The sequence below is a fragment of the Gymnoscopelus microlampas genome, assembly GCF_963454915.1.
Source record: "Gymnoscopelus microlampas genome assembly, chromosome: 1".
NCBI classification, from domain to species: domain Eukaryota; kingdom Metazoa; phylum Chordata; class Actinopteri; order Myctophiformes; family Myctophidae; genus Gymnoscopelus; species Gymnoscopelus microlampas.
Window position 1 is genome coordinate 14,695,626 of NC_139962.1, and position 13,338 is coordinate 14,708,963.

General features: G+C 42.5%; 1 protein-coding gene across 1 annotated transcript in view; it reads right to left on the minus strand.

The window, feature by feature from the left end:
• The window catches only part of LOC311049090 (metallophosphoesterase MPPED2), a 78,296-nt gene extending 65,336 nt beyond the window's left edge, over positions 1-12,960 (minus strand). The window contains exons 1-2 of the mRNA XM_084062549.1: positions 12,623-12,960; positions 9,933-10,229 (exon numbers count right to left, since the gene is read on the minus strand). Coding sequence (XP_083918675.1) covers positions 9,933-10,045 — 113 coding nt within the window. The 5' untranslated portion in view covers positions 10,046-10,229; positions 12,623-12,960. The remainder of the gene's footprint in view (positions 1-9,932; positions 10,230-12,622) is intronic.
• Positions 12,961-13,338: the final 378 nt, after the last annotated feature.

Genomic DNA, 13,338 nt, shown 5'->3' on the forward strand with positions numbered 1-13,338 from the left:
ATTTTTCAGCAATATAGTTGCCCCTCCCCCCCTCTTATGTTCTCAACCCAGGGTGCATCCTTCCTCGCCCCTCCCCAGCTACTCCTGCCATAATGGACACAGTATGGCACACAAAAGCTTGCATGGAATATCAGCACCCGAGGAACCTTCCGGCACTGCACCGAGAAATAAATTGCTTCTGCTAATGTTCCTTTCATTACCGCGCGGCCCTTAATTGTGCTGCTGACAGGCCTGCCGGCTATAAGGGTGCTGATGGGAGCAGAGAGAACAGAGATGGGCATGCCAGAACCCTCACATCCAGGGGCCCCTGGGTGCGCCACTAAAACCCTGCACGGGCCCACTTCCTGTACACAGCAGGGGGGAACAGAACATTGGTTCTCGACTGGTTTCACATGGGGACTTGGATTTTGGGATGCCCGTGAAGTCAAGACCCCAACGTGCTAGACAACCTCCCCGATAGTGTTAACATTTTTCTTTGTCCATGATACTGTCAAAACCATCTCACAAACTGCTTCCTTGGAAGCGTTTTCAAATGTGTGCACAGCAAGGTAGGTATTCAACAGGTACAAAGGAGACAAAAAATGAAATGAAAAAAAAAATTATACATCCATTTGCAAAACGTGGTAGGTGTAAATATGTTAAATATAAAAAAAAGAACAACCCTGCTCTCTTAATTTCATACAAACTTAATAGTACATTTTCCCAGGAGATGGCCATTAGCATTGCAAATGACAACTCCCTCCGGTGAACATGGAGCCACAAATGAAAGCCCTGAGTGGTAAATGTGCCGAATGAAAAGGTGCAGGTGCTCGATTTCTTTTCATAACAGTGGAAGTGATGTCATCAGGAGATCGGCCCCTCCGGTGCCAGGCCCCGTCCGGGAGGGGGGGGGGGGGGGGGGGGTCACAGGGGGTCAGAGTCTCAAGGACATCAAAAGGACTTCAATCTTAAGAAACAACAGACCTGCCCAATGTCAACTGTCACTTAACCCCCTCACTGACCCGGCCAACGCTTCAGCGGCACAGGCCAAGAGTTGGCAGAGGAACTTAATCAAGAGTTCTCCTGTTTCAAAAGCCCTCCATTCAGGCTAGCTGGAAGCAACGGTCCACAGGAACAAAAGCCCACAAAATGGGAATGGTTCTTTTTTTTGTTTCCACGTGGAGCTAGAAGCTTCAACAGAAACCATGTTGGAAAGGGACGGTGGTGAGATCGGAGGGGGGATTGAAGGAAGAGGAGGGCTGCTAAGATGGGCAAGATAGAGGAAAAACTGGCTAGGGAGGAGAAGGTAGATAAAGGATAGGTAAAACAGGGACAGAAAAAAGGAAAGAGAGAAAGTTCAACTAGCCTGAGGAGAACACTGAAAATACAGTGGACCCTCATTTCAATTACTTACTAACGACTATGTTCACCCAAAGAACCCAATTCCCTGAACACAGAGCGAAACGACACATTCAGTGCAGACCATCACAAAGGATGCACAAAATGTGTTCCTAAAAAGGTAGGGCAACAGATATAGTCCAGGGGCCAAGCCATATTTTGGTACCACCTAAGGTGACCGTAAAGTTTTTGTATTTTTGTCTTCCTACATGATAACCCTTCCAATCTTGTAGCTTAATGGCAGTTATCACTACCTACCGGCTAATGTATTCGGTAGGAGACACAAAGTAGAATCTTTGTGTCTCCTACCGGTGATACACCCGGGCATCAATTTATTGCGACAAAAAACAAAATATATCCATGTATTCAAGGCTTCATGGGGTGTGCAATTGAAGGAAAATAAATATTTTTTTGGGTGAACTCCTCCTTTAAGTTTCCCAGGGGGACTCTCTACCCATTCAGCTATGACCACCCTAGACCGAAGGAGGGTCAACTTTTGCAAGCTTATGGAAAGCAGTCTTTTTGCAAACACCAAAAATCTTAGAAGTTATCAATTGCACACCCCATGAAGCCTTGAATACATGGATATATTTTGTTTTTTGTCGCAATAATTTGATGCCCGGGTGTATTTCCGGTAGGAGACACAAAGATTCTACTTTGTGTCTCCTACCGGATACATTAGCCGGTAGGTAGTGATAACTGCCATTAAGCTACAAGATTGGAAGGGTTATCATACCAAAATATAAACTAGAGACATGTAGGAAGACAAATATACAAAAACTTTACGGTCACCTTAGGTGGTACCAATTTGTGAAAATATCAGTGTTGGCCCCTGGACTAATAAGGGACAACTTCAGATTACATTAGGGATGTGCGCAGCTAGGTAGCAGAGAGGAAATGCACAGTGATGACATCACAAGTGGAGAACGTTGCTAGTTGTATGTGCAATACTATTGACTGTACCTGATACAATGTTGGCCTATGAATGCATATTGTAAATGTCTAGCATTCAAAACCAGAGATATTTGCAATGCTCATGAAGCCTCTCTACTGTTCACTGTGAAATTTAGTGTCTATCGATGATAGAAAGTAACCTTGTATTTAATAGTTTTGCTGAGTTTACCAGGGTATACTTCTTCCACTCCTGACATAAAAATCCAAACATCATCATATATGGTGCAGATGTATCTGTCCAAACACAGATTTCCAACATAATATATAAATATAAAACATATTTATTGTTTATGACAAAGCCAAATTATAACATACTGTAAGTACTGTTTTTCATTTGTGGTCAATTTTTTACAAAGAAAACTTAACTGTCCAATGTTACAGCAATGGGACACTTTAGTAGAGGTTTTCGGTTGTGTACTCATCTTGTCATGATACTATGAACTATTCCAATTGGCAAGATATATTTCTCAGTTGCGCAGTTGATTGGAAATATTATCCAGAAATAGCGTCTCATTGACTTCGATTGTATGGTGAAAACAGCTCTCAAAGTAATTGTTTTAGCACATAAAGGAATGCAAACAAAGCTGCTTCTGACAATATATAACATCACAAAACACATCAGTATGAAGAGTGTCTTCATAGAAATCAACGTCCATGTTGATTTTCCCCTCACCCAGTGCCATTTTGACTAAGCTTGCAAAAAAAAAAAAAAAACTACATACTTCTCGAAACAAACTGATACAGACTGCCACTAAAGGTCAAACCCAGGACTCACCTAATCCCAGCTCAATGTGGAAGACTGGGACGGCCCAAGGTGGAGGACAGAGTACAGCAACTTGCAATGGGTCTGATCTCTAAAATACTCAAGAGGAACAGTTTCCATGTATCTGTCAGACTACCTCTCTAAAGTGAGAGACACCCATGGGCACGACACCAGAGGGAGCTCCTCTGACCTAGTTCCCCCTAGAATCGGGAAGAATTCATTCTACCACTCTGCCACCAAAACGTGGAATGCCCTACCAACAGCCATTAAAAGTCTCGATTCCCCATCCACTTTTAAAAACCGACCTAAAAACATGGCTGTCCTCCAAATTATAATTGGACTTAATTAGTCATCTTATCCCCTACTATCTTGACCGCAGAGTGTCAAACAACGCACTCCCTCAGCGAGCTCCACGGAAGGAGCCCCATGGAAGTGTCATCCTCTGCCCCTTGCACCCACCCGCCTTTTTCTGTAAACATATCTAGATTTGCTTTTAGTGTTGTTGCTAATATGTAATGTATTGTATGTATTGTATGTCTTGGTGAATTGAGTACAAAGAACCACAATGGAAACAAGCCCCCCGGGTGCTTTTTGTGCTATCCTTTTAGCATATTTGTAACTGTACTGCTGTACCAGTTTCCCAAACTTGCTAATAAAGTATTCAATCAATCAAATCAAAAGTCAATGAGACGCTATTTTTGGATCTTTATTTTCTAATCAACTGCCCAATGATAAGATATGTGTCGTCAATTGGACTAGATAAGTACACAGAATACACTGCATACTGGTCTACAGATCATTGTTTGATCAAGTGTTTCGTTAATTTCCACGTTACGACTTCAAACAGAACAAACGTTTATTTTCCAAAATACGTTTTTCCGTTTATACAGGAAATAGAAAGAGTATAGTGAAAGTCTTAAAACATCAACTAAAAATACATTCTATAACTTATATAATAAACATGTACAAACAGTACAAAATAAAACAGTGCATTGCACCCACATCCCTGGCTGGTTGTACGGTATTTACTGGACAGATTTTCATGGAGTGCTCAAGCATTGAATAGTGACACATTTCAAAACAGAGCTTCCAGTGGCCGTTTCATAACATTTTACATTCACTTCAGTGAATTCAACAATGCACTTAAATAATTTAGAAATTAAACAAAACTGAAATAATTTTATGTGTGTTCTCCTAAAACAGTTGAAATCCTGTTGTTTTTACATAAGCTAAAAAACGCTAAAGCTTTACATTTTCAATGCATTCGGCAGGAAAAGCAGAACTCATCGACCAGATCCAAACTGGTTCTTAAAGTTTTACTAGATGGCTACAGGACTCACTCAATTGAAATGAATTTCTTTTGCCATATTGACGTTATTGATGTGGTCATGGCACAACCCATAGTTATTTGGGGTTTGGGGTTAAGTTGAGTGCAGAAGAGCCTGCCTTACAGCTCAAAGATCCTGTCCACCACTGTAGAGAATGGGGTTCGATTCCTCCACAATGCCTCTGGCTTGGCCAGGTGCTCCAAAGAACATTGGCCAAGGGTCGTAAGCCAGCAGGGGAGGGCATTTTATCACTGCATCAGTGACCCCAACAGGTTGGTCAGGGCGCCCGTTCAGCAGAGGTGAAACTGGGAGGCATAACATTCTTCTGCAAGTGAAACTTTACTGAATTGACATTATAAATCACTAGAGGTTCGGGCCACTATGCAGCCCTCACACCGCCAATCTGACTGATATGCCCATATATGGAGATCTGTCAGTCCATGTCCCTTTTATACCTATATATGGAGATTTCTGTATCTGTCAGTCCTTGCCCCTTTTATGCCCACATATCCCTGATGATGACATCATTATATAGCCATATATGGGCATGGTGACATTCCCATATATGTCCGATATATATCCCATTGAAAAATCATGGGACATTATCCTTGACTGCCGTCCTCACGGAGATCGGCTCATTACACGCACAGGGTTGTCGTAGTAGAGGGGGAAAATAATCTAGCAGAGATATGGCCATTTCACTGCAGGAAATAAACAGGAGGTAAATGATTATTATTTTAAATTACGTAATTTTCGGGTCTGTTGTCATCAGGCATCATCCATAGGTAACAGCGCCGTCTAGTGGAAAACCACTGAAAACAAAAACTTGTCCAAACTCGTCGTTGGCAGGGAAAGCCTTAGCAGAATTCGATGTGTTAACGTGTCCATGGCAGTCAAAGAGTTAAGATAGTTACACAGACGATAGGGATTTTCTAGATCTAAAAATGTAATTTTCAAAACAATGGCTCATATATTCCAATCATATTAGATAACTCAGTATTATATTGCTCAACACTGACTACGATCTTACATTTACAAGTTGTATTATACTATGAGATCATGTGTAATAAAGTAATGTAAATATCAATCAGGAACATTTTTAAATGAATGTGGGGGAAATAAATCATGTCTGTTCAATGCCTTTTCTCCACTTGTGTGTGAGGCAGCAACACTGTTCTGATGTCATAAAATGATTCACACTTACAGTCTCTTCAATTATTCAGAGGGTGGGAATAATTATCAGGGCATCTGGTAGGGGATGGGACTTAAGACAAATATGGAGAATGCAGCGAGAAAGATGACACAACTATGCCAAGAATCTCCACTTCCATACAATTAAAACAACACGTTGCTGTACTTAAGCAAATCATGCAACAAACAGTTGTACTGAGACGAATATTACAACAATTGTTGAATGAGTTCAGAGAGAGGGGAATTAACAATTAACATGTTTTGGATGTTCCCTGGAGACTCGTCGCGTCTTTGTCACGATGATCCCGGGCAGATATGTTAAGAGAAATTTCCGGAATGCATGTGCTGCAGGTAGACGCATTAACAGTCTTTTCATTTGAAGCTGAAATCAAAAGGTGAGAGGGGTAATGAGAGGGAGAGAGGAGGGAAGAGCAAGACTTGGGAGTTTGGAGGAAAGCCAAGTTCCACCATTAAGCCCTGCACCTCCAGACCTCCGGGTCGTGTGTCCTTTAATCAACTCCCTGTCTGTCTGTTTGTTTCTGTCTGCCTGTCCGCCAGCCTCTCAGTAAGGCAGTCTGTCAGAAAGTTTGTCCGTCCGTCCGTCCGTCCGCCAAGCTTCCCCGAGCATTCTGGCCAATGTTCCTGGGTCAAATTGGATGCGATGCGATAAACCGTCCCAACTCGAAGCATATGTTCCAAGTTGCTGAGCCTTTTCGTTTCATGAGACCGAGACACCCCCCCCCCTTCCCACCCCGCACACACACAAAAAAAACAGAAAGAAAAAGGGAGAAAAAGAAAAACAAAGTCACAGAAAAATAAACTAAACACCAACTGAGCTGAACCGTGTGTGTGCACGTATGTCTGTCACACAGACGGGGTCTCATGCCCCTAAGAATGTTCACTTTGACTTCAAGGTCGCGTTCCAAAGCATTAGCATGTAATTGCCGCTGATGGCGTGTGTGCGCTAACCCCCCTCTGCATGCGTGTGTATATATGTGCATGTATATGTGGGTCAGAAAGGGATACCTTCCGTGCTACACAAAAGCCACTGCTGTACTCCATCATAGAAATATAAATATTCCGTCCGAGGGAGACATCGCCGGCGCACCACGTGGGGCGGTGGGGGGGGACATTAGCAGGGATAGCGTTTCAAAGGGACGGGCAACCCCTACACCCCTCCTCATGCACTTTTCCTGCGTTTCCTTCTTTTTTTCTGGTTCAAAAGAAACACCCACCTTTAGTTATGAGTAAATGATGTGGATGCAGTGAGAAAGAAGGCCAGGCTAAGTCGGATGATTATCTCTCACTCATCTAAACAAGGTCTTTCTTTCCCAGAACAGAGTACATATTCTACAGGCACACGCGGTGGGGGGAAGGGTCGATGGGAGCCTTGTGTGTGTGCATGTGTGGTTTGATAGCAGAGAGAGAGAGAGGAGTGTGTGTGTGTGTGTGTGTGTGTGTGTGTGTGTGTGTGTGTGTGTGTGTGTGTGTGTGTGTGTGTGTGTGTGTGTGTGTGTGTGTGTGTGTGTGTGTGTGTGTGTGTGTGTGTGTGTGTGTGTGTGTGTGTGTGTGTGTGTGTGTGTGTTACACTGGGGTTTCCACTCTAAGTTTAAGAATGAATGGCTCAAACACAGAGGGCTCTGTCAGGACCAGGAAACAGCCTAATGTATTTATCCAAACACATATTCAGTGAGAGGCCCCACTGCCTCAACACATCCCTCCTCCCCAAGGGCCTCACTTCTAAACATTACCAAAACTAAAATGGAAGAACACCGATGTATCGTATAATCGTAATGCTGGGCTGTAATTACTCAAAGAGTTTTGTGCAGTTTGTTACAATATTTTTGGAAAGTGACACATATTTCACTAAAATAATTGTTCACTTAATAACTATGTGCGTCCCTTGGCTCAGCAGAGCCACTAAGCGTTCATTGTACAAAAAACAAATATCTGTTCAGAATCTGAATTATGTGGAAAATATTCATCATATTTTCAAGAGTTTTCACATCAGCGTCCTGCCAAGCTGATGTACTGTAATCAAATTTGGAACAAACTTCATCGATGAGTTGGGGGCAGGGTTAGGACCGGTGCTATGGATTTTTACGTTTTTCAAATTAAGCAAAAGGTCAAGGTCACTCTGAGTGCATTCTATATGAGCTCGCTCACAATTCATATGGGCTACAGTGTACATTGCTTCTGAACTCAATCCAGTCGTGTTGGATCACTAAAGGAAGCATTAAAGGATTTGGCCTTGTTTACAGCACAACATGATGGACCATTATAACACAACCGGGCAACAAGCACTTTCACAGCTTTAATTTGTGAACCCATAAATGACTCAAAGGGACAAGGCATTGTTGCCAAGGAAGTTGTTGCAAAGTAACTTACAAAAACATAAAACGATTAGAAACCTTTCCCAAAACACAGAACAGCTCTCGAGAGGTGATATGGTATAGAAGAGACTCTGCTCCCTAAATGCCATCTCAACACCATACTCCCATATCATTTTATACTTTTTATCCATGTTCTATCATTCTTCCGTTGTAGCCTATGTTAGGATTCTTGTGAGCACAAAAAGTAACTGAAGTCCCTTACATAAGCGAACTTACCAGCCCAAAGAAGTGATTCTAATTCTAAATTTGAAGAAGACACTAAGACAGCAATCTGTCTAGATTCCACAATGATAATATTTCAGGCGTTTCTTGTCTTTATTGACTCGCTGTCAGGCATCAGAGCCTATGCTACTGAAAATTAGGCCCTTCAACACGTTAACCACTTAAACCCTATATACTTAGCTGCCCGGAGTCTACCAGGGCTCTATACTAGGCCTCCTAATTTTTCTACAATCTACAATCTCACAATGCATCACATTGAGACGGATTGTGAGCTTGTATATCTACTATTTTAGCTGAATGTTCGCCCCGGAATAGAGACACTAGGTTTCAAATGGCCATCAGTGTAAATAAATAAGCATGACTAATGCACATACTATATACAAACAAAACGTACTTAGTTACTAGATCTACGTATATTTATATTTGGAATTCCTTATTTTGATTTGCTGTATTTGTTGCATGTAGAGAGAAACTGACCAGATAAATTCCTACTATGTGCAAACACACTTGGCCAAAGAAATTAATTTATAAACCATATAAGCTTACACAGAAGGCATATGGCTTGCCAAGTAATACCTCACAAGGACATCATTTAGCATAAAGAGAAAAATATGAAAAACAGGGCCAACTACGAAAATACAAAAAATAAGTTAGGATATACTGTAGGAGCATAAAGGTAGAATCTGGTGACTCAGGGGTCTGTACATGGTTCTAAATCGGATTCCAATTCTGCACGTGCATCAGTACGTGTTGATATATCGGTCGCAAATAAAATGAGCCGAGTTCTGGTGACCGCTGACCCTCTCCGGTCACCCTCTCGGGCCCACTAATGAAAGGCAGAGCATAACCACATCAGACAAGAGCAATGCTAAATAACTGAGGCTGATGAATAAATGAAGAAAGCAGCCTGATGCAGACAGAATGCTCATGCACTGCACTGACAACATGGCACAACCAATGAGAATCGCAGGCTGGTGGCCCAGTGTGTAACAAACAAGGAAAGAGGCAATGTTTGGTTAGGTATATGCATGGAAGTGGCTCTGGCTTATCTATATATATACAGTATGTGTGTGTGTGTGTGCGTGCATGTGTGCGTGCATATACAGAAATGTGCATGACTATGTATGCAAGTCTGTTTCTGAGTGTGTGCATGTGTGGTTTGATAGCAGAAAGAGAGGAGTTTGTGTGTGTGTGTGTGTGTGTGTGTGTGTGTGTGTGCGTGTGCGTGTGCGTGTGCGTGTGCGTGTGCGTGTGTGTGTGTGTGTGTGTGTGTGCTTGTGCCGAAATGTGTATGACTATGAAAGTCTGTGTGTGTGTGTGTGTGTGTGTGTGTGTGTGTGTGTGTGTGTGTGTGTGTGTTTTTACCTGTTCAGAAATGTGTATGACTACGTGAGTCTGTTTCTGTGTGTGTGTGTGTGTGTGTGTGTGTGTGTGTGTGTGTGTGTGTGTGTGTGTGTGTGTGTGTGTGTGTGTGTGTGTGTGTGTGTGTGTGTGTGTGTGTGTGTACCTGTTCAGAAATGTGTATGACTACGCCAGTCTTGTTTCTGAGTGTGTGTGTGTGTGTGTGTGTGTGTGTGTGTGTGTGTGTGTGTGTGTGTGTGTGTGTGTGTGTGTGTGTGTGTGTGTGTGTGTGTGTGTGTGTGTGTGTGTGTGTGTGTGTGTCGTCACGCGGTGCATATTCATGCATATGTCAAATAAACTTACATGTGGACGTGAGGAGGTTGGAAGCGGCTCTGGTTGATGTTGTAGTGCGTGAATGCCTGCGTGGGGTTGGAGCTGTACTCGTCCACCGTGATGGTCACTTTGCCATGAGCCATGCTCCCGCCGTTTGGACATGAGATTTCCCTTTCACCAGGATTCAGTAGCGAACCGTGTCGCGTTCATCCTTCAGAACCGCCCCGTAGAACCAAGCGGTGGGGGGTGGTTGAATCTCAAGACAGCGATGACCCAAAGGGCCAAACCAGCGCCACAACCCGCACTCACACACACACACACCGCAATCTGAAAGGAAAAAGGAAACATGCATTCAACTTCTGTTTTAAACAGATATATAAAAAGAGGGTTTTTACATGAAGCTGTTTTTTTTGCCTCAGTTTTCATGAATGAATCCTTATTTATTCTTTAAATAATATTTGTAATTCAAGCAAAATGACAGTGATATAATCTAGAGCAAAGAGATACAGGTACAAGGAATGCAACAGTAACACTGAGATTTGTTTAGGCTGATTCATGCATTTATTTTGAATTATTTAACCAAAATCACAAATGTGATCTAATTACAGTTTTATAACATGATTCATTAGTATATTAAGTTATTTATTTTAGAAAAAGCTATTTGATGTTATTTCTATTTGATTTACACAAACAGCAAAAAGTTCAATAATCTATTACTCTTAACAGTATGTTAATTCAGAAACACTCAGATAATCTTGCACAATAAAAAAGCATCCATTTATATGTAATAATTATAAATTTAGCTTTAAATGTGTATGTTGATGAGGTTCACACATAGTGAAACTTTTAAATTGTTGAGTTATAACTTGACACCTTCAAAAGCACTTGACTAAAAGGTCTGCAGTGCATATTCATTTTTAGGTGTGGCATTGCTATTAATAAACTTTGACATCAAGATGATCAAATGTCATGACGTAAAAATTATTGTATTGCAAGCATGTCCTTTCAGGGTTTAGTCTCCTGAAATTGTAAAGAATTATAGTGTATGGAGAGTATGCAATAAAATAAATACATTCAAATTGAGTCTGACATTGTAGCTCAATAATTACCTATCCACTCCAGTAAATGTAGATATCCTTTACACCTTGTACAAAAGTGATCGATTTCGATCTTTAAACTAACAATTACCACCACAAAATAGCAACATTCCAATTTGTTTTATTTCCTCAAACAGGCCAACCCTCATTCAAAAATCACATTAATCAATTAACCTCCCCTGGATATGGTCCAGTATCTCTGCAGAGTGCAGACAAGACTAATGCGACCTATTTCATAAAGATGCATTGACAAAACTGTGCACAGAAAAGAGAACAAAACTACTACCTGACGAGTGTCGTATTCTATATCCTTTTAAAGCTCCATACACCGGGGTTGTGGTGTGTGTATAGTGTGTATCTCCCTAGACTCGTTATCTTCCTGCTGTCTGACCTTCCTGATTGATGGTGAATTACCCCTCTTGTCTTTGACACTCCACCTGCAGCCTGCAGTCTTTATATACTACACCTCCACAACGCTGTCACTGACACAACGACAAAAAAAAACAACTAAATAAGTCCCGTCATTTCTGCAGAAATCACAGCAGCGGCTCTGGGAGTTCAAGAACATGATTAATATGAGTGCCTGGCGTTCGTTCAATAGGCTGCAACAATGTATCGAAGTAGAGTGGAGCTCTGTTGCAGCTGCATTTAAACCTATTGGCCGCAATCACAGTTCTGTATACTACTGTGTGTGAAAGTTGGGCCTCAAGATACATTTTTTCTTAATAAAACAAAAAAGATAGGCCTTTACCAAATTCCGTGTGCACTTTCATTTGTGCCGGGTCACTGTAAACGTCAACTCGTCTCGTGCACTTTGGACATTGTTCTATAAACATCCTTTGAATAAAAACAGAGGGCCCCCAAACTATAAAACGAATTTACGAAATTATGATTTTTTTTTCTTCCCCTAAGCAGTGTATGTGTGTGTGTGGGGTCTGTCTGCATGCGACTGCGCGCTTTACCTTGTGGCACATAGTAGCAGCAACTAGCTGTAGCTTTAGCCTGCTAGAAAACCTGCCCTGGCCATGCATTTCATTATGCACGCTTTAGCTTCGCATAGAGCTTCTCTTTTTTTTTTGTTGCGCTGCACACATTGTAGCCTCTTTCATTGAACAGAGAGCACCACCACCACGCACACATATATACACACACACACACACACACACACACACACACACACACACACACACACACACACACACCGTAACTTCACTAATACATGCACGACTCGGGGGGAAAAGCAGACGACCAGAGGGGGAGAGAGAGAGAGTAATTGACCCTTCATTACACGGATCCGGGGCTGTATGTATGTATGTATGTATGCATGCCGCTTTGCTATAACAAACACTGCTGTTTTCAATCATGTACAAAAAGGTCTGAGGAGAAACCCTGAACTCTCTGAGATCCGATCCCCGGGTCGCCGATGCCATAAAATCAAGCAAAGGGCGGTCAGTATGTCAGAGAACCTCTTGCTCTCTTCCTCGTAAATGACAAGGCACCTCTGAACCTACGGCTTTGTGTCATGGTGTACACCCCCCTCCTCCTCCTCCTGCTTCTCCTCCTCTCTCTCCCTTCCATGCGTACTAGGATTTTTCAAAGCAAAGCGAAAGGTGAAATATCTACCTTGGTTTCTTTTTTTGGCCGATAAGTCAGTGTCTCGGGGTCGCCCTCTGTCTATGCTGTCAAAAAACGCAGATCCCATGCAGTAGAAATGCAGATTTTTTTTCCAGCGGCCGTTCCGTCGGGGGGTTGCAGCAGGCAGCAGTCTGGGCGGGTAGGGCAGAACCTTCGACCCTAGGGGACCTCCTCGGCTGGCTTCATGTGGAAACCAGACACACACACACACACACACAGTCGGAGAGGAGAGGGCGATAGAGAGAGGTAGAGAGAGAAAGGGGAAGAGAGAGAGAGGACAGCTTCGATCTGACAGAGCGGGGAGCCGGAGTGCAGTGAGACGGTGCTGCCACTGGGGTCAGAGAGCACAGAGAGCAGAGCTCAGCCCCCCGTGCGCGCCCGCGACATCGGGCACGTGCACGGTGGGGCGCGCGCAAGTTGCGCGCTCCCTAACCAGCGTTGCCATATTATTTTTGCGAGAGAAATAAGCAGCCAGGACCAGGGAAAACAAGCCTAAAAGAAGAAACTGGGCCACATGAGCACTTTAAACGGCTATCGGCTGTTTGAAAATAGCAGATCTGCAAGCTATTCAAAAACTCTTGAAACAAAATGTTTTCTTTTTTTTTTTAAACATTCTAACAACACAAATAATCACTGGCACAAAACATTTATGAAAATATTTGAGAACCAATGTTTTTTAAAAAAATAAGATTTTCTTTTTTTGG